General features: G+C 40.1%; 1 protein-coding gene across 1 annotated transcript in view; it reads left to right on the forward strand.

The window, feature by feature from the left end:
* The first annotated feature begins 545 nt into the window (after positions 1 to 545).
* Positions 546 to 27335, forward strand: part of tusc3 (tumor suppressor candidate 3) — a 101529-nt gene continuing 74739 nt past the window's right edge. Inside the window, exon 1 of the mRNA XM_049572413.1 lies at positions 546 to 674. Coding sequence (XP_049428370.1) covers positions 570 to 674 — 105 coding nt within the window. The 5' untranslated portion in view covers positions 546 to 569. The remainder of the gene's footprint in view (positions 675 to 27335) is intronic.

Raw genomic sequence — 27335 nt, forward strand, 5'->3', positions numbered from 1 at the left:
TTTAACAAACTACTAATGCATCTTTAAAGCAGCCTTTAACCTGTCTACTGTACACAGTAACATTTATTTTGCTCTAAAGTCCAACCAGAAAACAAGAAACTTTCATGTTGCAACTGCGGAGGGGATACCTAATTTTATTGTTCTTTGTACATTTATTTGTAGCCTACATTAAAATCTGTTTAATTATTCATCAGTGACAAAGGGGCTTTTTCGTAGATCCTTTATCCATCCCTTAGCTAGTGCATATATGAGAGTTAGAGTACACTTTTTAGGTCAGGTTGCCATGTTAAAGCTATATGCAGTGTATTACAATTAAAATGCCTATTGGTGAGGACCAGGCTATACTTATATTGGCCTTTCCCTAGTAGATGCCTTCCCGGAAGTCGAAATGATAAGTATAACTTCTACATGTGAATATAAAGCAGTGTATAATAGATTTCTCTCAGATTTACAAAAAAAACTACAAAACCCAGAAGCTTCCGCACTTCAAACCTCTGTCCGTTGATTGGTCGACTCAGCATCCAATCACTAGTGGGAGACGTGTCTCGCAGGCAGAGCATCCTTCCGACATGGCGTCTGTTTGGGCTAAATCCTCCATTCACCTGCCGGTCCTGTCTGTTTTCTTCCTCTTGCTGCTATGTCTACCGCCCGGGGGAGGACAAAAGAAGAAGGAGGTAACGCTGTAACCGCTTAAATGATATATTCAGCGAATATTGTTGTGTTGTTTAAAGGACCGAGTGTGTAAACTGAACCTGCTGCTGTGCGTTAAGCTAGTGAGCGTAGTCAGGACAGACAGGAAGTGTTGTCGAGGCGACGTTTGTTATCCGCTCTTTGGGGCACAATAAAAACCACTCGTATTCTGTTAATGAAAGACACATTGCCTACAGATAGTCTTGTTTTTATGGTGGACACTTTTCAATGTGATAAAGCTTTGTTAGCTCCCTGCATAATATGACAAGTGTACACGCATGGTTAGGCATTTTATTTTGAAATTCCGAAGTGGAGGAAGTGCTATCTTTTTTACCTCTCCGGAGCTTAATAGAGCCGTTAGACGATGCTGTCAGTAATCCCACAATAACCACAATAGATAGCTGCATGCTAGATGGTATATGCTGTTGTATTGCACCTTAACATCCTGTAACTACTGCTGGATTCGTGAAAGAGACAGTCCTGTGGTTATTTATGTAAAGTGAGTGTGGTTGTCTTTCACCTGAAGGGGAAGTGAAGCTGTGTCCTATTTGCATGATCTGACATCTGTCACAGGGCGGAAACAGCGGTCTGCTAACATCCTGTGTTAGTGCACCTGCTTTGTGTTGAATCGACTGGAGTGACTTCGAAAATATGTTGTTGGTTATCCTAGTAATATGCTCGCTAATATTACAGCAGTGATGGCACACACGTGTATTATATTGGGGATAGACTGGCTTCAAGCTGTTTTAATACAGGTTGTTTTTAACAGTGGAAGTGCAGTGATTATCTTATGATGGTTGAACAGGGTTCTTTGTGATTATTACTCAGATTTATTTACCTGTTCATGCACCCTTTACAGTAATTTCATTCAAAGCCACTATATTTTTAATATGGTAATAAGGGCGACATGAAACATTGCCTTTATTTAGTAGTTATGTGCTGGTCCTTTCTGCCTTTTACTATCAGTTGATATTTTTGTTATCTATTGATATTGTTTTTGATTAAAGATACCAAACATTATTGCTGATGCACTTCTATTACCTAGTGTTATGACAGACATTATTAATTTGACTGTTAATTTTTGCCCTTGGAAATAGTAGTTTGACAAAAGCTTTTCCATTGTTTTCCATCTCACATAGACTGTGAAATTAGTTTGTCAAACTATATTACTTTTGGCCTTTGTCCAATTACACCACAGTCAAGCACCTGCAGAGCAGCTGTCTCACACTAAACAGCTCACATGTCAAGTCACAGGCTTTTTCTGTGTCTCACATTTTGTGCCTTTGCTGGCATTTGACATGAGCATCATTTGTGACTTGTACACAGTCAAAAGTAAAAATAAAAAGTTTGCGTCCTCATTATAGTTTGGTAATAAAGTCCTACCACACTGTGGGGCACCTCTCCCACATGCCAGCACTGTTATTAGGGATTCAGTCCAGAAAACAGCCCTGCCATAAAGCAATGCAGGGGGCTACGCTGGCGGGGGCAAGTTGTTTTGGTGCTGGTGAGATAATGAAATACTCCAGGAAGTCCAGTTGGAGTAGCAAATGGATGGATTTATAGGCTTATCAGACTCTAAAACATTGCATGGCGGTTTGTAATACACACAGACAGGATTATACTCTGGAAAGTTATCACAGCAATGGCAAGGAAGATAGAATGGTAGAAACACAGTGTTCACGTGACAAAGTTTGATTGTCCAGCGCAGCACCTTGCTGGAGGGCGTCACATCGTGTTGCAGCAAAAATTGAGCCTTGTTAAACTTATTGCCGGAAGACCCTGCGTTATTTTGTGCCCTCTGTGTTGGCATCCTCGCACACAGCAGGGCTTGAGTTTGTGGCTTTAGCCAATGTGGCAATTGCATTAGATGGCAGTACAGGAAGCTGTGCCAGTGTCTGGTCTTGTTCATGTGTAGTAAAGCTGAACTTGCTTGCTGTCCAGAGTAGAATTAAGAAACAAGGCACACGTCATGCTCCTCTGCCCTCCTTTTCCAACACCCTTCTCTCTCATCATTTTGAGACAATAATACATTTGTACATTTTTGTAGCCTGCCATGCTGTTATCATGATAATGTATGTTTACACTGTTTCAATGGGAGAAAAAGTGGAATGCTTTAGTTGTCAACATGAGGTCTAAATTGGGGCCTCAAGTCATCGACGTTTAGTGGGCAGCCTTTGCTAAGAATGTTTTACACAACCAAGGACTTCCAATCAAGTCTCTGTGCTGTTGCAATTTTCCTGTTGCACCATCACACCTGCACCTTTCTCGCTGCTGACTTAGCATATGAATAGAAAATTGATTGAGTGGACAAACTACGGAATTAATAAATGATGGAATGCATGGACAAATTCACGACAAGTGAACAAATATTTGAATGAATGAATAAAGAATTTAACATGTCTGCAAATGGATGAAGAAAGAGCTGACTGAGAGGAAGAATAAACTGATGAATAAATGGACAGATTAACCAGTGAAAAAGCATTTGAATGAGAGAGAGATTGAATGAATAATTGAGACTGACATATTTGCCCTTCACTTCGCTGTAAACACTTTTCTCTTCTGTTTTTTTTTTCTTCTGTCGCTAATGTCGATGTCTTGCAAGGTGTATGTATAATGAATGTGTCACAACCATTGGAGTGGAGCTGTGCAAAAATGTGCGCGCATTTCTCACTTCTTGTTAAGTTAACATTCAAGTGAGATGACTAATACAAAAACAACTTTAGCCACATTCATTTTCTCACCATTGTGTGAGCTATAGAGATTGTTTAAATGACTATATAAAGCCACAAGTCATTTAAATCACTTTATTTATGAATGTATAAGATGTATATATATATGTAGTTATTAGTCTTATAAGCTAAAACATAACAAGCTGAGGGAAACGGATGCAAATAATGGCCATTATATTTACAACAAATAGATCAACTTGGTCTATTTGCGCCATTACTTCGCAATCATTAGACATGTTTTGACATTGGAGAAGTTCCCAGTCTCTCATTAATTTGACCAGCGTCCTGCTTTAAATACATGTCTGTTAAAGCTTTGAGGGAAAAGGCCTACAGTAGTATTTGAATGAATTAAACCAAATCATAACATCTCCTGCGCATGCGATTAGGAGTTTAAATCCTCAATTTTACAGTTATTAATGAATATCTCCTATTTTTAACAATCTTTACCTAGGGACAGTCTGCTGACATCAGTGCTTATTTTCAGCAGTGCCTTGATTCACATTCACAAAATTACACCAGGGAGCTGCCCATTATAGCCACAGTCTGCTGTTAGGCATTGACCGGCTCAAGGACACCTCTGCATTATCTAATGAGCGACAGAGAGAGCATTTCTCAATCACTTACCTAGTCGAAAATGTATCCGGCTATTATTAGTTTGCTTCTCTTGCCACTGACATTGCCATTATCTTTAAACCATTGACTTCAGTATTTTATTCACCAACATTTAACTTTGGTCCGTCCTGTCTGAAAGATCGGAGTGTGACTCGGACCAGGAGACATGAGCTAGCCACACATGCTTCCCTAGTGCACACACACACACACACACACACACACACACACACACACACACACATAGACAGACATACTTTCAATGAGCCACAGGAGAGATATTGAGGGGTTATAATGTGAGAAATGTTCTTTCCCAGTTGCCTGCCTGGGGCCATGGCAGAGGAGGTGGAGGAGGCGGTGGAAGATCTTATTTAGCTGAAAATGGACAAAATGGTGAAGCAGCTTTTTGTATTCATCTCACCAACTTCTGCTCTCCCTCACTGTCCTTCGTCTTGCCGTGGCCACCACAAGCTTTGGCTCGAAACTTGTGAGGCTGGGCAGGGATAAATGTTAATTAAGGCTGTCCTCAAACATCTAAATGTGTGTTTGTCACATCAACATTTAAATCTTAATCTTCAGTATTCAAAGCATTGTTTGTTTATCCTTATCTTGTTTCCGCTCCTTGGTTCTCTTACGTATTTATTGTGGTTAGAGTGACAGCTACATGGCAGACTAGATAATGTCTTTATTTCACTGGTGCACTAAATGCATTTTTAGTCTGCCTTTGCAGTGCAGAGAGAGGGTGAGAAAGGGAAGGGCTGATAGAGAGACAGAGAGAGAGCAGAGGAAACTTTTGATATTAAAATATCGATCCCAGGTTTTGGATTCAGTTTGAATGTAATGGAGAAATTGCTGTTTTCTGGCATTTATTTCTCTTGACTTCTTTTGTAGTGTCACCTGTCAACAGAGGAGCCTCATCTACTCCCATTGTGTACGCTTCTTTTGTAGCAAAATTTAGCCTAAAACTTAATTCATGCAAGGATTTAGCACTTGAGGCTAATTTATCATTGCCTGCATGGGCTTCATGTAAAGTAAAAGCCTTCCAGTAACTAAGGGTTAGAATAGATATTATTAAATCTTCTTAAAATGAATCCATAATGTTGATTCACAGTTTCTTTGTCATACACCAAAATCAAATGGGACTAAAACAGTAATGAAATGTAATGAAATCTTACAACGGTATAAAGTACCGCTATAAGTCTTTTACAAGAAGGAGCAGTACAAAAAAAAAGAGTTTGTATCTTGGCATTAACAGCACAAAGAAGGAATGGACTTCATTGCAACTTTGAAGGTGTAGGGGCGTTGGTGGCTTAGTGGTAGAGCAGGCGCCCCATGTACGAGGCTGTTGCGGCCCGGGTTCGACTCCAGCCTGTGGCCCTTTGCTGCATGTCACTCCCTCTCTCTCTACCCCCTTCATGCTTGTCTCTCCTATCCATTAAAGGCTAGAAAGCCCCAAAAAATATCTTAAAAAAAAAAAACAAAACTTTGAAAGTGTAGTCAGAGGGGGGTTGTTCAGAGGAACTTATGTTTCTATCTGTTAAGAGCAGAAATGTGGGAAAGAAAACTCGAAACAACAGCCACACGTACTACCCAGGAAATACATCAAGCTTAATTTTTACAATACTGTAGGTGATGGCTGCCGACAGTACGTGTTTGGTGTTGCTGTGATTCTATCAATGGTGAAATCTTTACATTTTAGACTCTCCTCAACCCCTTGCATTCAGCATAAATCTGACTTGGATCTCTTTTTCTCGTCTGCATTAAATCACATCTTTGGCGAGTCATTTGACTGACAGCAAGGTTCAGTCGAGGATGGGCACAGGCAGACTTTAGCTCTGCATTGAGGGCAGAGTGGGCCAGCTTGGTAATCTTGCTGCATAAGTTTGCAGTGAAATTTCACATCAGGACAGTACAGCAAAGATGTGGTGTATCGGTGTATAGGAAAATGGTATTACTGTCAGAACCAGACCCCAGAGCACTAATAGTGGTAGGTTTTTAAAACTTTTCCATATGTGCTAGAAAGTTTAATGTTTAAGAACGCACAGGACACTTATATTAACCTTATTTTCCTAAACAGGACAGAGTAACAGGTGGGGGGATAGATAGGGAAAAGTTGAGTTGAAAAAGACTGTGACAGACATGGAGAAGAAATTGATGAAAGAAATTAAAAAAAATATGAAAAAACTAAGTTAGGGCAGCAGTGGTGGACCCCTGCTTTTTTAAATCCTCCTATATGCCCCTCAGGGAGTGGAAGAAATAGTCATGGAGAGAGAAAGAATATTTATATCCCTTCAATACTCCCTCGTTCATCACCCCAGCTCTGCTAGATATTATATCTAGCTCGTGTCGTGTTTCTGTCTTTAGGCTGACTACAGCACAAAGAAAGAACCAATGTAAGCACTTCCTATACCTAGGCCTATGGAGTCAGGGGAGGTAAAGAAAGGGAAAAAAGTCCAGGGCAGCAGGTCTGAGGCAAGGAGAATTATATATCTAGAGAGTTATATATCTACAGAGAGATAGAGATTCTAAAGTAGTGGGCTTGCTACCACACCCAGGGACCAGTCTAATAAGTGGATAGGAATAATAAGAGCCTGCTACCTCTGCACACAGCAGCGCAATAAACTGCCGGGTAGGCCCTTCAGGGCATAACCCAAGCCACTTGCTGAGTTTAGACTGGGGCTTATGAAGCTAAATACTGTGTAAGCTCTATTGACTTTTTTTTTTTTTTTTTTTTACCTGCTCATCGGAAAATAAACCGTAGATTACGGTTTATGTGGTCTTTGCTCATGGATTTAAAGGTAAAGGTATGTGTTGTGTGAGAAGAAAATGGTTTTCCCCACTGATTTTTGCCAGTAATGCAAAAGTCTTTGAAATATTGAAATATATTTGTTGTATTAAATGAATCTGTTTCCAAAGGAGAAAAAGGAAGGGAAAAAGGAAATAAATAAATACAGCACTCGTAATTACAATTTCCCAAAACTTATGAAGTTAACAAATTTGTTGATGTAGGAGAAACTGAAAATATCTGACTATGGGACAAAGTTGGGAGTTTCGAGTGCTGCTGTCCTCAACAAGTATTGGTCAATAAAACAAAACACTCTAACGTCACACTAACACTTTGGAGTATACAACTGGCAATTGTTTTGAATTGCAGAGTTATGTGAAACCGTCAGACTTGTCTATGTTTGTTGTGCTTATTTTACTGTGTTACTTTGCTTAGGTCTTTGATGTTTTTAGGTGGTTATTATTGTTAGGGGGAAAAAAAATAATTTAAAACTTAATTGAGGCAGCGTCTACTCAGCGGCGTTTCATTTTATGTACATGACACAGGGGTTTTCTACCTAGAAGTTATTGTAAACAAACATTGTATTTTGATCAATTAAAACAGTGGCTTGCTGTGCAACAAAACTGGTATTTGGATAAAAATGAAATGTTATCCATGCTCAGGTGGGTGGTGCCAGGGGTGTGCGGTTTGCATATTTACACCCTGCATTCTGAGTATGATGTAGCTCCGTTGTTGCAAATGACTCTTGTGACTTTACCAAATGTGGTACCATTAAAACCAATGTGCAGTGTATATAATATTGTGTATGTATAAGCTAGTTAGTTCTGTTTACTAGGGGTGTTAATTACCAGTTGCATCATGATACAGTGTTATTGATTCTTTGGACAACGGTGCAATATTTTCTGATATTACAAAGTCTGCCACGATACGATTTTGATCCAATAGGATTCAGGGGTCTGTTATAACTTTGATCTGTTACAGAAGACACTGCCACACCTTTCCTTTTTACTTTTGGCAGTAGAGGATAAAAACAACACATACATAATAAGTGCAGTAAAGTTTACTTTAAATTGACTCCACAAACATGTAAAAACAGATCATGGACTATCTGGCTTAAAGCCCTGAAGGAAAACTTCTTCCAACAGCAATAAAACACAGATTAACAACGAGATCATTTAACAAAAGTATCACATTCAGCTCAGTAACAACTGTCAGGGTTCATGGACAAAACAATTGATTTTTGCTAATCACTCATTATTGGCTTAAGCATGTTTACCTTGCGTGAATTAGCCTAGTGGCTAGCAGACTTTTTTTCCCCCTCTACTTATAGCTTAACTAACTACATGTAACGTTTTTATTTTTCTTACTCACAGTTGGTTTAAGTCACTGCATCTCCCGACAGAAAAACTCGGTTGAATTTCAGCCTGCATGCACATTTTATCATCTGAACATTGTTGAAACAGAGAAGCTAATGTTGCTGTAGTGAGAAGTTAGCAGAGTGAGATGTCCATCCAGGCAGTTACATCATGTCCTATCTAATAACAGCATTGTTTACATTCGTCATGTGCTCTCTCTGTTGACCTGTATTTTCTCTGAAATCCAAAATATTTCCACGCTGCTGTAGAGTGCGGCACAGGCCGTATATTTCTGTCTGAACCCGACCGAGCCCGAGAGAAAAGTACCTGAACCCGTCTGAACCCGACAGTCATTCTGTTTTGTTATGTCTGAAACTGAACCGAGCCCGACATTATTTAGGCTAATTACTAAAGCACTGAGTTTGTGTCACACAGTTGTTATGGTTACAGGCTATTTAACCTGGTTACACCTTGACTTTAAACTTTAAATGACCGTAAAAAGGCATTGATTTGTGCTATTCTGTTAGTAGATTGTTTAAACAAACACACACATTACACAGTATCATCAGCAGTTAAAAATATAATAGCCATTCTCACTCGAGCAGCTGAGTGTGTGGGAGCCCGGCGGAGGTTTGTGAGCTTGGCTAGGGTGTTGAAGTGTGCGCAGCCCAGTTCTGTGCTGTGGCCCATCAAGAGGACCACAAACTGACCGAACTGCTACAGAACTACTGGCGCTGCCGCAGACAGCTGACCCAGTCACACACGCAGCTACATACACAGTCCTCTAACTGCAAGAGCACTCAGAATCGTCTCTGGAGCTTCAGAGATGAACAGTAGAAACAGCCAATGTGTGTGTGTGTGTTGTAGGGATGCACCGAAATGAAAATTTGTGGCCGAAGCCAAAGCCGAATAATATTAAACGCTTGGCCGAATACCAAGTACCGAATATCGTTGTTTAGTTTTTCATTAGTTTTTGCAGATGAACCCCCTCCAGATTAGTGTTGTCACAGTACCACAATTGGATCCCACTGTACGATACCAATGAAAATATCACGGTTTTGAGTAGTATCACGATACCACAGCGAAAATGAGGCAGATGTGCCTTTTGTCATTTATGAAAAGATAAATCACTTTTCTATAATATGCGACATCAATGATATTTCAATGGAATAAATTACTTATTGACTCATTCATACTTCAAAAACAGCATCAATCAGTGATTAACATAGGGGGTATCAAAATAAAATAAATAAATAAAATAAGAATCAACTAGCCACCCTCCTCCCTTTCATAAGTAAAGAACAGTCCCTTTCATAAGTAAAGAACAGTCCCTAAAGTGCGGTGAGGTTTGTGGGCCGTGAACGGCTCGTTTCTCCTCTGACACATCACATACCTGTGTTAGGCTGGCTCGGCTGTTCAGGTACTTCTGGGCAGTCCACACGCCAAGAAGACGATATTATTGGAGCCAACTTCTCCGTCGCTGGTAAGCCGATGGCCACCGTATTTGACAGGAATACATTACTGTCTGTGTCTGTGACCCCCATTCAACCCACAATCGGTGAGATTCGCCTTTCGTTTCTGCTGCTGGTTGAAATCTGTAGGCTGCTTGCACAGCGTGCTGAATGATTTAAGCCTATTTTGCTTGCTCAAAACTATTTTTAGTCGCAAATGCGAGTGCAGTGAGGGAGGGATCACCACATTGCCAACATTTTACTCCGCGCATCACGGCACGCTGTTTGATTGCGTTATCAAAACACACCGCTATTATTCGGCTTTGCTTTTAACTTATTCCACTGAATACCGAATGTGTGTTTTTTTGCAATATTCGGCCAAATATATTCGGTTACCGAATATTCGGTGCATACCTAGTGTGTTGTGTTCAGGTGTTGTCACGTAAATAACAGTTCCCAGGCATTAAACAGGACAGACAATAGGATTTTATTTATTTTTACATTACATTTTCACTGAAAGCTGACCGAATCCGATCCGAGCCCGAATACAATTTATACATTCTTGACCGAACCTGGCCCGACCCGTCGGGACCCGTCGGGACTCGTCGGGCTCGGATCGGGTAGCCACACTCTACTCTGCTGATTTATTCCAGAGTAAATAACGTTACTGTCATCGTCTTTCTCTTGGCTGCATGCCATCTGCTTGTTGCTGTTTGACAGTGACACAGACTTTCAAAATAAAAGCCTATCCCAGAGATGATGATAAGGTTCTATGTGTTCACTTTGCATTGATGATACTGGATCATTGATCATTTAATCGATATATTGATCCAGATCGATGGATTGTTACACTCGTACTGTTTACCTTGTCATAATTTGCCTGGAAGTGTAGCACAAGAGCAAGGGGGGATGCCATGCAACAAAGGTCCCTGGCAGGAATTGAACGTAGTACTTTCAGTAGTCCCTTTAATGTTTGTGAATTTGTTAAGAGTTACAATCACTCCCGGCATTCAGCAGACTTTGGAGGTGGTGTTAGCAGTAAAATGCTTTCGACTGTACACCACCAAATCTAGCTTTAGGTGTTGACATCACAAATTAGTCTCTGTTCTCTTGTTCCTGGGGAGGCCTATTTGTACAAATGCTCATTGACATCATAAGGGTACTGCTTATAGGATGAATTTTCATCAGGAGTGACTAAGGTAACACTATGGCTAACATTTGAGTTGTAACATTCACAAATAGCTCATACAAGCTTAGGGTTGTGTCATGTTTGTATTTAGACTGATCCTCTCAGACTGGAGCTAACATAGTGTGACAGTTATTGCTAAAACAGTTCTTTTTACTAACTGCATGATCACCAACCATGTACTTTAGTGTGATACTAAAAACAACCCTGCTGTATAAATGAGTTCCCGTTATCGTGCTGTGTGGGAAACGTGGATTGTAGTTTTAATATTGTCCCATGCTGTGTAGGTGCTTTTGTCGGTGTGTGGAGTTAGGAGGAAGGAAGTTGTTTACTGTGTGTGCCTGTGTGTGTGTCTTAGTGCGTGTTAGTTACAGTCATCTGTCCAATGCCAGACACCATACTGGGTTTGATCTAGGCTTAGTGCTACCAAATAGCACTATCTGGGTTTGTCTTTCTGTCTCCTGCACTCCAGTCGTTTCCACTGTCAGTGCTCTCACAAAGACAACAAATTCTCCTTTCATTGCTTCTTTTCCAGGGTTTTCTTTGCCACCTACTTTATCACAGTCTTCTTAAAAATGTCTTGTTATGTTTTTGTCTTTTGCCAAATGGGTCTTTCCCTTTTGTGCGTGCATGCATGCTAATGCGCAGTCTTAGTTGATTCCCACCATCCCTTTTTCCTCATGAAAATAAAAGTGAATGATTTAAGGGTTCAAGAGAGATGAATTTTGTATCCAACCCCCTTTCCCTTGTGTGTTGCCAATACAGCCCAAACTGCAGCTATAATGGTGCCATATTTTGCGCAGTGAAATGTTTCAATGTTCTCCCAGTGAATTCAGGGGTGATTTGTTTGGATCTCGCTCATTAGCCGTAGTCATCTGAATTATTGATGCAGTAGTGTCAGGCCTGCTTTCCCAATGACTGATGGCCTGTGTTCCCAAGTCATTTTCCTCCTCTGTTATTCCTCCCTCTCCTCCTCCTTTTTTCCCTCCCCTTTCCAACACTTCTATAACAAATTTTCTGAGTGGCAAAAGGATTTCCATCTCTGGCTGTCCATCCCCTTGTCCACCCCTTTCCCCTCCCGTGTCACCCCCTCTGCTTTTTTTCCCCATCAGCCACCCTTCTCTGTGCACTCCTTTGACATTTCAATAACTATGCCATGTCATGAAATTGTTTCTCTCTTTCTTTTACCTTGTTTCCAACTTTCTCCTCCATCGGGTCTTTCCCTTGTTCTTTTTGCTTACTTCTCCGCTCCCCCTGTCCCTTTCTCCTAACTCTTGCCATGTTCATGACATTTCTGAGGCTACTTTCTGGGCCAACTAGTGTTGCACGGTATACCGGTACTAAAATAGTACCGCGGTACTAGAGTATTCCAAACGGTACTATACTGCATTTGGAAAATACCGGTACTTTTTAAATTGATTCAATTCATTAATTTATTTAATTAATTTATGCACACAAACGCCTTTCTTGTTCCTACTGGAGCACAGATTGCGCAAGTGGTGTGTATGACAACACCTGTATCAACATTCGCAGCTGGCACACGTGAAAAAAAGGCAAAAGAAAGTCTGCCTTGCAAAGGGATTTTTTTGGTACCGTTAGACCCTTACTATTTATTGTTCTAAAGGTTTGTATCCAAAAGGACTTTTCATTTGGAAAAAGTACCGAAAAGTATTGAAATTCATATTGGTATCGGTACCGAAACAAAGATTTTGGTATCGTGACAACACTAGGGCCAACCCTATTAAATCTGAGAGGAGTACAGGGCATTTCCTTGTTGTTATGGACAGTGAGTTCTTAATGCTGTTCAACTGGAGGTGTAGGCACTTGCTTCTTCTGAGAGGTCCTTCTCTCTTTTGCTTAGTCAGCCACTGAGTCAGTCCTTTACATAATCAGGTAGTCAGTTACTTACTCAATAAGCTATTCAGTTGAGCCATTCAGTGAATGACTCACTCACTCTCTTAATCACCATTCAGTCTGTCTGTCAATTACTCTGACAATATTCCTCAATGTCAGTGCACAGCTTCATAGTCATTAGCTTCCATCAACAAGTAATAAATCTAGTCATTCACTGCTTTTTGTCAATTTTAATTGTACCTTCACTTTACTCTTTATTTTTCCTTTTTGGTTGATCTGCTTCCGTAATGTGCCACCAAATACCAACCACAGACTCTCTTTGCAGTTAGCACAAAATTCACCTCTGAGGTACCCAGCTTGATTCCGAGCACCAGTACATAACTGTAGCGGTGATCTACAGTGAGGATCAATCAAAATATCGCAGTACAGTTGTTGATGGTCATATGTTGCATGTTGTCACCAGTGTGCACAGTCACAAAATGCGGTCAGCAAAGATAACTCGCTGAGGTACTGAAGTAGGCCTATTTCAGCAACCATACTTTTTGTTATATTTTCAATGCACAGTATATTAAACCCTTTAGTGACTCACTCTGCAATTGTCTTGAGTTGTCAGATGACATGAACCCTTGAAGTTAACATGAGGATCTTTCTAATTCCTACTATCATTTCAGATTAGTGATGGGCAGATCTATCTATTCATAGGATCTTTTCCTTCAAAGTGATACATGTAAATTTATTGAACCTTTCTAACCTTTTGAGATTTGATACTTTTTGAAAAATATCTTGTCATTTTCTATGTTCATTTATTCATTTCCATAACCACTTATCCTGTTGGGGGTCAGGGGGAGCTGGGCAAGTGGCAGGTTACACCCTGGACAGGTCACCAGACTATCACAGGGCTGACACATAGAGAAAGACAACCATTCACACACATTCACACCTACGGGCAATTCAGAGTCATCAGTTAACCTGCATGTCTTTGGACTGTGGGAGGAAACCGGAGTACCCGGAGAAAACCCACGCTGACATGGGGAGAACATGCAAACTCTGCACAGAAGGGCTCCACACTGGGTTCGAACCAGGAACCCCCTTGCTGTGAGGAGGCAATGCTAACCACTCCGTTATAGTACATGCAGGATTGAAAGGTAGTGCTGCCCACCCTATAAAACTTCTCTTCAGTGTATTGCCAGCCATCATGTACAAATTTACATAAATAAAGATATTCATTTTTATCCAACTTATATGTACAAAAATTATTAGTAAGTGGAAAACGTCTAAAATAAATAAGTTTTTCGGTATTAAAAGATTAGGTTTGTTTCATTAACTTTTTTTACTCAGTTGACAACTTATTTTAAGAAGTTATTATTAAGTTATTATTTGAGTAGGACAGAATTAAAATAAATAAGTTAGATTATCTTAAATAAAATAGCTTGACCACTTAATATCAACTTTTGGATAAATATTTAGTGGGTTTAACTTAATTATGTTTTTCAAGGTCAAAGCAACTTATGTTGGTTGTACTAAACTAATTGAGTTTGTCAGACTATGAAAAATCGTAGGATTGACTCAGAGTTAGAATTACTTAAAAAAGATGCATGCAAATTGTTACCTTAATGTTTTAAAGTTGAACCATTGTGTTATTTTTTAGAGTGTAGGCAGGCTATGTAAGCTCACAACGTTTTAGTTTGCGAGTCAAAAAGTTTTGCGAGTAAAAAGTTGAACCTGGTGGGCAGAGCCTAAACTGAAAGCTGTAAGACACGTCTCTATTGGCCAGTCTCGGAATGACAGCTTGCAAAGCAACATGGGAGTTCTGTAGTTCACGGGGAATTTAGTGCGGGAGCTGTGGCGAAAGTCAATGAGCAGGTATGTTTATATATAACTAACAATAGCAAGAATGTTTTATTTGAACTGGTGCATGTAGATTGCTTTTGTTTTGCCAGAGCAGAACTATTCGACGGCATAACGGTCAGTACCGTCGATGCCCTGGGGTGTAGCAGTAATGCTGACTGTCGAGCGTTTCCAGTGGGAGAGAGGGAATCATGGGTGTAGCCCGCTCTGGAGCCACGTCAGACCCACCAATAGAAACTCTTCTCTCATCCATCAGCGTAGGCCCTGCCCATTAAGTGCAGTTGAACTTGTAAGCAAAACTTTTTAACTCGCAAGCAGAGAGTACTGATTTATAAGCAAAATGATCATACGTTTTTATTTACAAACTTGATTTTTGATTGCAGTTCAAGAAATATGCTCTCAAAACAGTTTTATATGATTGGAACAAAAACACACAAATATATCTCCATAGTTATCATATTACAACTTAGAGCTCACAAACACACCAAAGTTGGAAGAACGACAATCCCAGGAACAGCTTAATGCACCATTGGCCTTGGTTGGCTGAGGTCTAAACTTGAGTGCAATTTAATTGGTCCTCGCTCATTTGTTCAGAGCCGTTGCTGCACTATGTTAATAACAGTGAGAGGGCGAGAGGGAAAAGTTGGGGATTCATGAGCACTCAGATGTTTGACAGGCTGACCCTGTAGGCTTCATATCAGACTGAATTAAACATGGAAATCTCAGTGTTGTCTGGCTGTGATATCAGGAAACACAAAAGTGCAGATAGTAGGACTTTCTGGACAGTCAGTCTAACTGCTACTGGCTAATATACCTCTTGTCTGATCATTCATCACGACCTTTCTTCATCATTTCTTATCTCCAGAGGGAAATGTTGTCATAACAGTAGGCTACTCTCTCCTTTGCCCCTTCTCTGTTTGTTTCTGTTCTCTGTCATTCCTCACCTCATACCATTCCAGTTTCCATTTTCTTTCTTTATCCTTCAACTTTCCCCCCTCGTCCTCCATGCCTCTACTCCGTTCTCTTTGCTCCTTGCTGTCGTCTCTCTTCCTATACCCCCCCAACACGCACACACACACACACACACTGACAGACCTAGCTGTATAGCTGATATGAGGTGGCATATTATCCAACTGTGTGAGTGTGAGTGTGTGACTGAGAATGTGTGTCTGTCTGGCTTGTGGCTGATAAGACGTCTCACTCTTATCCTCCCAGACAGACCTGTGTCGCTGTGACGGTTCACAGGCCACACACAAACTCACATACGTACACACAGCTACACACAGAAACGCATACAGACACACACTTTATTACATATGCACATAGTACACACAGTCTTGTACGAGTTCGTTAGATTGAAAGCCATATAGTGGATCTGTGCGTGCATGTTGCCTGTCACGGATATCTGATGATTCTGTCTTATTAAACTCTTAGTCTTTCTGCTTCACTGGCAGAAAGCCTGTTAACACTCTGCACAGGGCTAAAGACTACGAATGTGTGTGTGTGTGTGTGTGTGTGTGTGTGTGTGTGTGTGTGTGTGTTCTTTTGTGTTCCTCTGCATGGTAGAGAGGCTGTCTTAAGACTGCCTTATTGAAAACACTTGTCATGAGAGGGTAAATACAGAAGAGAAAAAGGGGAGGAAAAGAATGAGAGAGGCAGATTTCTTTTGGCCAAAGTTCTGATTGCCTCGTTTGACCCGAGGACCGTGTTCACGTGGCCAGAGCGAGTCCTTGTTAGGTAAAGCTACACCTAGAAATAACCAAGCTGGTCATGAATTATTAAATTATGTTAACATAGCATTTTGAAAGCATGTATTTGTCCAGGGAATGTCAAGTAAACATCGTGGTCTCTCTCGCTCATCTCCTGCTTCTCATTCGCTCAGTCAAACACTGTCACACCTAGGGAGATGTTTGACCACAGAGCAGTATTATAAATGCAGCAGGAGGAGGGTATGGTGAAGTTGTGGTGATGGGCTGGCACCTGTATCCTCTGGGCTGTGTTAATTATTATTAAGTCCTGAAAGAAAAAGTTAGGAAAGTGTTCATCCTCCTCTGCAGGTTGCCTCGAGATTTATTAGGAAATGCAACTCTGTCTAAGGCTGTCTGTCTAACTGACAGGTTATTTATAGCCCTGAAATACTGAAATAAGCTAACACACACACACACACACACACACACACACACATAGAGCAATACAATACGGTAATATAACATGATGAACTGAAGCAGTTTAGCATAAAGCTGTAGTCAGGATAAATGCTAAATGCCATTTTGTGTCAGACCTGGTCTTTTTCTCTCTCCCTCTCAATTCCTCACTTTCACTCCCACTCTTTTCTCAATGCCTGTTCTGTCTTTATGGTTTTAACTCTTTTGGAAAGTCACTTGATATCATTGAAGTGACAGGTACCTCAACAGAGAAGCAAAAAGTGTAAGCCTATGTATGTACATATAAGTTTCTCTTTGTTGATTTCACTCACACAGCTCGAGCTTTCAGCCTCGTAATGACTAAATGTTGGTTATTTTCGATTGTGTTTGGTGATTAAATCAGCAGCTTTGGTATCACTGCAAACTTCAGCATCATCAGCAGATAAATGACAGGCACACACTCACATCATCACCTCAGTAAGGATGCTTTAAGTATCAAATTGGGAGGCAAAGTTGTTTTTCAACACCTCCAACAAGCCCATCATCACTTCACTTATCATCCAGGAGAGGAGTGGGAGAAGTTAAGTAATGAAAGGAAGTGAATCATTTTATGTTGATGTGCAGTAAATCAGACAACTGGGTGAATATTTTAAATGCTCACATTTCTAATCTTTGTGCTTTTGGGATGTTATCTTGGTGAAAGCCAAGTATAGCTATGACCCATCATATGTCATCAGAGGGGCGACTTCAACACCCCTGCCAGGGCAGTTTTTGAGAACTAGGCACATACATGGCAGCTCTGTTGCATTTTCTGTCCATCTGTCTCTCCATTTTCAGTTACTGGAGACATATTCTCAGCTGAATTAAGACAACTTTTGGATGTGGAGTATGGTTACACAAATCACAGCCAAATCTGTTTAAATTGAAAAAGATTTGTATCCCAGAGTTGACAAACCCCCAGCTGGAATGCAGTTAAATCCCAGCCCAATTCTACTCTAGTTAGAAATAAACAAGGAGAGTACGTGAAAGCTCTTTGAACTATGGCTGACAGATCACGTCTTTAATGAGGAGCTTGATTTGTGATGATTGTTGCACCCCTTGTTTCAACTGAGCAACTGGTGGTCACTCCCCTTCCCAGCTGTTCAGATTATTGACCAGCCAATTAGTCTCACCAGCCGAGCTCGGAGCATGATATGATTAGTGCAGCTAGCTCACCGTTTCCCTTGTGAGACTGACACCACTTTGCAGTTGGCGGTAAGACAGCTGTAGCTTGCCGGGCTAGAAGAAGTTACATTACTGTCATCACAGCCTGTGAGGCTGCATTCAGAGTGCTTGGACAGGGGGATAGAGCTTTAATGCATGCATTGCTTTCCAGGCAATAAAACAAGAAAGGTTCTGGACAGCAGCTTTTCTCTAGTCGCTTTATTGCTGGCTCATTCTGGAATGAGCCCTTTAGTCAGTGTGCCAGCCCTTTCAGGTCTAAATGCTTATCAAACCAAGGTTGTGATAAAATGTCACGGCAAGTGTCTAGTGGTCATTATGCAAGATGTTCACAGGATGACACGTTGTGTAGTGTCTCCTCTCAGCTCTCAGTTACTACAATATGTATGAACAGAAATCCTAACTAAAGAAATGCTCAATCCATAGAGACGTCCTTCACATAGCAGCAGTCTTCAGATCATCCTCCTCTACATCCCGTTTATTACTCATAAAAAATAATGATGCTTGACAGCCCTACTTCTTTCCCACAAATTGCACACCACTCATGGTTTTTGGCAGCATATGTACCTAAGGTAAAATTCTATTTTTAGGCAACTGTATGAGTAATCTGTGTTTCTTCTTCATATCGAAATTAGTAATACTTTCTCTCCGTGGGGGAGAGAAAAACTCAGCTGTGTGAGTCATTGAACTAATCTAGCACTTCGCGTCGGACCAAAAGCTTAAGACGTGGCCACCAAATAATAATGCATGCAAATAGAATAAATTAAACTGCATATGCAAGTAAGTTAAATTTATATATCTTATGAACTTTTCGAAAAGAAAAAAAGCTTTAGAGGGAAACAAAAAGAAATGAAAGGCACAGACCAGACAAACATAGACTGCACAAACTGCAAAGTAAGATTAGTCTATTAATCATGGCACTTGCCAAAAAGCACAATTTGATCTTGCACTTCTATAAACAAAATGCTTTGTAGTCCTTACAGCATTTGTCTCCATGTTGTCACTCAACAGCCAGTGTTGAAGTATATTGTTTATAAGTAATATTTAATCCCAAATATTGCACTCTACTCATTGTTGTAGGCAGCACAATAACCTGAGGTAAATTTCTATTCTAAGGCAACCCAAGTGAGTAGCTAGTGTTTCCTTTGCTCAGTAAAGTCAGGTACTGTATACTGGTGATATTTTTGGAGATTCACTTCAGAGAGCATTCAAAAACTGCTATTCTTCCATGTGTAATATGTCTAGCGAGACTGAATGCTCACCTGAGCAGAAGCAAATAATAAATGTGATTGGCTTATAAGGCTAATTAGGAGTGCATTAAGCTCACAGTTAATAGGCACTAATACTGGTGTTAGCTTCCAAAGGCTAATGAGGTAGCATACTAGGCCAATTACACTTGTATTTCTAATATGCCTATACAGTATGTGCATTGTGCACTTGGCCCTGATTTTAACCATTAAAAATCATAGCTGCAGGCAGATTGGCAGAGTCTGCATGCCGAACAGGTGCATAAAGCAAAAAGGTATTCATAGCGAGAGGTGTAAATGGAGGGTTCGGAGCTAAAGGTCACACAGTAGTGACACACAGCACACCTGGGAAGCAGAAAACAGGAAGGCAACTGACCTGGTAGTCAAGCAGGCTCGTAACTTCATGACCTTTACTGAGCCCAGACCCCTCACTTTCACGTTTTCTTCTTCTTTCTGCTCCACACATGAGCCAGCAGTTGTCACCTTTGTGTTTCTCTGTCTCTTCTCATCTTATACTTCCTTTTCTTAACACCAATTATCGTTGTTACATTACTGTTGGCAACAGGGCAGTCCAGTGTTTGTACCCTGAAACAAAGATGTGACAGTTTATAGGCTTTTTCCAATTTAGTTTTTTATTGGACAGTGCTCCCCAGTGGTTAGGTAAGAATGATTACTGAAACTGAGAAGTGAGAGGATTGGAACTGTGTTTGCTTTTGTGATGAAATATATTTTTATAAAGTGAGCCCCTCACATGTGAAATAATCTTTAGTTTAGATACCTGTGGCACAGAAAGCAAAGCATGACAGGGCAGAAAACGTCCCTTATCTGCGAGATTGATTTGGGGGTCTGATGTTTTCCCAACATCTGCCACTTTACTTTTTTTTTTTTAATCTAACAAGCTCACGGCAGCTGGTGTTTTCTTTTCTACCTTTCGTCCCTGCAATAGTTCTTTTGCTGATTACCGAAACCTTTGTTGTGGTATATTTTATTTTTGTGGTTATTTCTTACCCTTTTTGTGCCAGGGAAACAAAGAAATCTTCATTATAAAAAATAACTCTGTTGTTTCAAAATCATTTAGTCCTTTTTTACCCTACCTTTGAATAAGCACAAATCCAATCATACATATTTATGAAACAACCTTTAAAAAAACCTTCTTTCACATGAAAAACATATAAAAACACAAACTACTTAAAAAAAATCTTGTTACTATGTATATCATAATTCCCTCTCTAATATCCATTTGATATTGCTGTGACAAATTTCCCTTCCCTTTCCCTTAAATTTCACTTAGTTTGCCAAAGTTTGCCAAAAACTATGTTTTACAAGATTACACGTTGTGAGAACGTTACAATTTACCCTAGCCCAGTATTAATTTTTACGGAAGAGAGCCTGAACGCATCATAATGTACAGTAACTCAATATAGCTAACGTTAACTAGCTCTCCTCCTGCTGATGTCAAAATAAATTTGTTGTTTACAGTGAACCATTATCAGGAAAACAATAGGGTACATCCGTAGTGAGTTTACGGCATCCTTGCGTCCTGATGGCATCCTGGGGAAGATCTCAGTTCACCCCAAACATCAAACATGTCTTCTCTTGTCCCGGAGATGACGAACTGCCATTAGTCTTGAGCCCTGCTTTTTAGCCTGCGCAAAATTAATGTGATACGACAAATAAATATTGGCCACTGCCATCAGTGAATGCCAACTTTTCTGTTAACTGGCCAAGGCAGTCAACAAGGCGAATATCAGCTGATACTGATGTGCGTCCAGTAAATCGGTGCATCACTACCTGCAGTATTTAAAAGTTACCTGCTAACAACAAATGCTAAGTAAAAATGTTTATACCTTAGGCCTACTTTTACACTCTTAGCTGTTACTATCATTGCTGACTAAGGCTACAGGACACTATAGATCCTTCACACTCAAATCCTGACAGTGAAGTGGCTGGTGAGAAGCTTGCAAAGCACTGACAGGAATCTGCACCAACGAAAACTTAACTTTAGCTCAGAATGTAAACTGACTTAACTACCTGTTTACTGGTGGAGATAAGTGGCTGCTTGGTCAGGATTAGATGGGGATAAAGGTTTAGCGTTGTAATAAGCTCTACCCCTCATTGTGTGTCAATTTACTGCAGTACTGAGGTAATGCTGACATCAAAATTTACTGCATCTTTCTAACATGTCCCTATTAGTGTCTCTCTCCATCTTGTCTCCATGTCTCTGTTGTGCATTTTTAGGGGGTCATATGCTAATCATTTCCTTTAATTGATCAAAACCCTTTTAAAACACCCTTTCATTCTGTCATACACACACGCTCTTTCTCTCTCTCACACACACACACACACAAACACAACGCCTTTCATAGCCCGACATCCTTGACTGAAGTCCTTGAGTATATTTTTCTTTCTAATTTGATGTAAGATGGATTAAAAAGGATGTGGCTGCATATCAAGCTGTGCCTCTTTTTCTCTTTTCTCTGCAGTGCTTAATTAAACTGTAAGACCACCCACAGCTGACCCATGCTCCCAGAATCACTAAGCAAGCTGAATGCAAAATTCTTTAAAACTCTTTATGCCTGAATGGACTGATCACATAATACACAAACCTAAATGTCTGAAGCTGAATATTTAATGCACACAGATGAACACTTTGCACACGCGGCCACGTTGAGAGTGCGACCCTACACTTACAGGGCCTTGAGTTTTTGTGATTACTCAAACACTCACGAATAATCCCTCCCAGGGTGGCAAGTTGATTAAAGTTTTTTTTCCTTTACTTTCGCCCACTTCAGAGTAAAAGGAAGAGTGAGCTGAAGTACAGATAATAAGGCGCAGAAAGACTTGATGGTAACTTGTCCCCTACATCGTGATGAATTAGACATGTGTTGGGGAGATGAAGGAGCCCTCATATTGGCTTTGTGTTCTTTTCAAATTCAAGAGAATGGCTCTTTGATGCAACCAACACATCTTGAGGGCTCCATTTATGTCTTCTTTTTGTTGAAACTGGTGGAGACACTTTATTGATGAAGTTGGTTTTGATTGTTTTGGTCATGCCTTTTTCAAAGGGCAGAAAAGTAGAACATTCACTTTGCTGTCAGTGTTTTCAAAAGTGTTAGAGCTGGATATATCATTTAAAAAATTATGATACTAGTACCAATAGCTCTATAATAGACAGACTTTCCAGGAAGACAGCTGCTCTGGAGTAGGGATGTCACGATTACTTGATTTCACTATTAACCGCGATTTAAACGCCACGGTTAATTATTAGTAAAGATTCCTCAACACCGTCACTCTCCAAAGATTATGCCGGGACGTGGAACCATATACAGTAGGCAGATCAGCGCCACTCGCAGTCACACGGAACGAAAACAAAGTTACACAAGCGGTACAGCTGAATAGGCGTCTCCGAGTGATGAAGTATGGATGAAGACTTATTCCCCCCCCAAAAAACAGATAAAGTCAGCTGTGTGGGATCATTTTGGCTGTCGCAAAATGACCAAGGGGTCATTATTGACGACGGCTTTCCAGTTTGTAAAACATGCCGCAAAAAACTCACGGCCAAAGGATCAAACATGAGCAACATGATACAACACCTGCGGGACAACCACCCGGCTTTACATGCGCAAGTAAAGGTAAATGCACAATAACTGGGTTAAAATATGTCAATCTCAATTTATCTAATTTAACATTGAATTAAAAATGATATGTTAGGGTGTCATATGCAATTAATGGTGTAGTGGTATGATACGAGTTGGGCTTACAGTGCAACGTGACAAGCTAAGGCATGTCTCAAAAACTTTTCTGATGGATAGTTTTGCAGTTTCTGTGCACACAGCGTGAGGTCAAATCATGTTTTTAGTCGTCAGACTGTTTCAGTGTCAGTGTGCAGTGTGGAAGACATACGTAATGTCTTCTCAAAGTCCTCAGTCAGTGAACATTTAGCATTAGTATTACCTCCTTTTACTTCCTCCCATCTGTGTTGAGTAAATGTTGGACTTGTCCTTCCAGCACTATGTCTGTTTCATTTATTATTAACACTGCATGAGATATACTCAATTTATTTGTGTAATTGTAAATTAAAGAGAACAAAAAGACACACACATCCTAGAAAAAACTTAGACTAGGTGCTGGACCAGGACCACAAAGAGGCATGTAGTAAAGTGAGTCCGCACACTAGATACTGCTCCAAAGATTTAATGTGAATATCACCACATGTAACGTTTCGGGCCCAGGCCCTTCATCAGACATGAAATTGTAATTTAAACAAAAAATAAATCTTTGTTGCTATATTATTTTTGTTATGCTGGCATGGAAATAAATGAAACTCAAAGATCTATGTGTTCATGTGATTTTACACATTTATAGTGTGAAATTAATTAATGCATAATAATCGTGATAATTGTAAAACCGTGATTATTTCTCTGACAATAATCATACCAAGAAAATCTATAATCGTGACATCCCTACTCTGGAGACGGCAGCAACAGCAAGTTTTCTGTCAGCACTAGGGTTGGGTAGTGGTACCTGATACCTTTAAAGTATCGACCAAAATAATCCAGTACCAGTACTGAAACTTCTCCATTCAAACAACACCTGCATTAGATCCTTTTTGCGCAAGGGGTTTGATTTTGGACCATTTAGACTCCCCGCCGGATCAGCACACTTTCTGCTGCTGCCGTCTCTGGTGCTTCCCTCCTCCGGGGGAATTGTCAGTTAAACGTCTGTTGGGTTAGCATGAATTAAGACAGGGGCCGTGGCTAACATCCAACATCGAGCCATTAAATGATCCCACCTAACTCACACTGACACCAAGATGGCTCGGCCCTGTCAGTAAAACTGTTCATAACTGTAATGTTAGCTAACAGTTAACTCTGTCACTGTCTGTGTGCAGCCGGGCAGACTCTTACAGCTGTCGCCATTGTGAAGCTGGCACTACCACAACAGCAGCTACAGCCCATACAGTCTGTGGTGTGGTAAGGTTAACATATCATATTGACAGAATATTCAGTTGAGTGTACAGAAATGCCATCAAAATATTGTAAAGTATGGCTGTACTACACACCACTTACTTCACATTGTGGTATCAAATGAAGTACTCTGTTGGTGTTGGTAACACTTTAAGGATAAAGGTATCATATTCTTGTAAATGATAAGCCAGCACTCGTTGGGACGGTCTTTGATCAGACCCCCAGCACAACAAGGATCAAATTCATGAATCTCTTGATTGGAGAAGCGATGATACCACTTGGTTCTCTGTTATTTAGGTTGATACCTTTAAGGTATTAAGTACCGGTACTCAGCCCTTGTGATTATTAGCTTTGACCTGAATTAGAAAAGTTTATAGTCTTTACAGTCAACTAACTCACCACACAAAGGAAAATTTCATAATATGACCTTCTCTGGGCTTAAAGTCTATTAATCACATAAATGTGTATCCATTGCAGCAGCCTTGTGGAGTAGAAACGTAGTCTGCTCAAGGGTACCCAGATTTTGCTGTACGAGACAGAAAAAGCCTCTCTTACTTTCCTACCATGCATGGATTTTTCTGCCTAGCCCCTCGAGAAATTTGAATTACTTTTTTTCAAATCCTGTGATGCACTTTTTTTTTTATTAAATTTTCACCTGATGTTGACTGCTGTAAGCTTTCATAAAATCCCCCCAACGAATGTAAATCCTCGAGGAAACTAATTTACACACAAATTTGTTTTGCCTTGCATTTTGCCATAGTCATGAGCTCCCTTTATAACATGCTTTTGGCGACTAAAAAAGAAAAGTAAGGACACCATGTTATTTGTTTGAAAGTCTTTGGATTATTACAGAAATGTAATAGTGATTTGTCCAGGTGTTGGTGCCAAGGAAAACATTGGGTATGTGATAGAATTGAGGCTGTAGACTCACTCCACACTGTGTATTGTAAACATGTTGGTAATACTATACTAATATGGTATGGACTGATCTGGAGCTTGAAGGGACGGAATGACATTACAGTCCTGAACTCTCAAACACTAATATCATATTTGGCCCAGTTGCCACTGGGGAGAACTACCATCAGCTCAGTGATGACTTATTTTGTTAAATGTTTGCAGCCATGATCATTTTAAGTCATTAATGGTACAAAGACCATAGAATATTATTAGGTGCACATGCGATTCCCAACATGAAACAATGACATTAGCTGCTTGTCAGTGCTCTCTCACCATACTCTGCTGTTTTAATTTCTTCTGTCTGTCTCAGTCTCAGCTACATTGTCTTTCTTTATTATATAACCACTGCTCCTTTTGTGTCTTTGTTTCTCTTTGTATTGCTTTCTTTCTCTCAATCCGTCTCTCGCCCTTTTAGAGTTTCTTGCCTTTGCGATTGTCCTTCGTTTTTCATCCTTGCTCACTCCCTGTTTTCCTCCCATTTTGTTTTTCATTTACTTTACTCTCCTCCCTCCATCCCTCCATCTCTTGGCTTTATTGTGGGGAGCACTATTGTGACCATACGCTCCCTGAGTGCTCGCGTCGACTCCCCATTGTTTTTACAGTAGGGCTGCCCCCTTGCCCTGTGTGTCCATCCCCAGTTTTTATTGGGATGCCTTTATAACAAAATCAAACTGCACTGATGCCCCGTAACCCAATTGGAGCCCAGTGCTTCCCCTGAGAAATGATATCTGCAAAGACAGGGAAAAGAAAAATAAAGGGGATGGAAGGAGTGAGCAGAGGTCAGGCAGAGTGAATAAACAATTAGCCTAGGCATGCTACTCCTATTCTGTGACTGATAAAATGCATGTAGAAAAGATTACACTCGCTAATTTGTTGATGGTTCAAATGGCTGGGATAACTGCTGTGGGTGTAGTTTGGCCACACTGTTAAAATATTCTCCCATATGTTTCACTGTGGAAGGTGAATGAGCAATGCTCTTCCCTTCCTCCACAACAACTGTCTGCTCAGGCTGTACAGATGGAAATAACCAATACAAACTTTAAAAAATCCAACAGAGAGCAACCCCATAAATAGATAGAACTTTCTTTGTTTTTTTTTTTTAAAAGTGGTTTTACTTTAAAATGTGTAATCCTAACTAAGAGCTCATAATGGTTTGCTTATTCCATGGGGAGTTTACCCTGGCTGAATTCGAACTGCTATTTAAGCAGCTAAAGGTCTGTATCCTTCTTCTTCCTTCTTTATCAACCCTCTTTTGTGCTCTCTGTCTTTGGCTTTGTTTTTCTTGTAACAGATATGACATCAAGTTAATTCAATTCAAGTCAATTCAATTCAATTCATTACAATACAATACAATACAATTCAGTACAATTCAATTCAGTTCAATAAAATACAATACTATGGACCTTTATTTAATTCTTGTGCCAGAGAATGCTTCAATTACAGTAACACAAAATACAGTAACAACAATTAACATTCACTAAAAAAGAAATTGACAATCCATAAACAATCCACAATAAAAGAGGCAACTTATTTCACCTCCGCATTTTAATTATATTGATTAAAAAAACTGATTAAGAAATCATTAAAAAATGTGATATATGAATGAATATTTTCCCCTCGCTACTTTTCTCCTAGCTGAAGTGTTTTTAAATGTGAGAATTTAACCTAGCCACCCAAAGCTGATTGTGTTTTTTTTAAACCTTTTTTACATTTATTTTCTGCTTCACTATTACTCTTATATCTCCTCCTAACTGGCATTTAAACCATCTGCAAAAGTTAACTTGATGAAACTCGCAGACACCCTAAACCAACAAACACAAAAGACTTAGACAGGCGCCGAAGGGAAAGGAAATGACAGAAGATTTAAAATGTCACACCATGTGCCTGGGAGGTTTAGAAAGAAACTGTAATCTGTAAGGCAAAAAAAAAAAAGCCAGACAAATCTTTAGATATTCTATAAGCATCACGGAGGGAGACACAACTGCTGGCACTAATGGGTGGAAGATAAAAAGTAAAATAAAATCAGTAGAGGGTGACGGAAGGGAAGACGCGTGGACAATGGCAGAGGAAAATTGCATTTATTTCAAATAATTGTTATTAGGCAGATAAGCTGACAAATCCCCACCCCCAATCCCTCCACCCACAAGTCATGATATTTCTGGGAATCGCAGATTATGGGCTGACAAATATGTTGGTCTGATTCAATGGAGGTGAGGGATGGAAACAATAGCGCTGACAGGCAAACTGACTCAAACAGACACACTACCCAAATATGTGATGGTATATGTGCTT

This window comes from Epinephelus fuscoguttatus, linkage group LG3 (genome assembly GCF_011397635.1).
Source record: "Epinephelus fuscoguttatus linkage group LG3, E.fuscoguttatus.final_Chr_v1".
Classification (NCBI taxonomy): Eukaryota; Metazoa; Chordata; class Actinopteri; order Perciformes; family Serranidae; genus Epinephelus; species Epinephelus fuscoguttatus.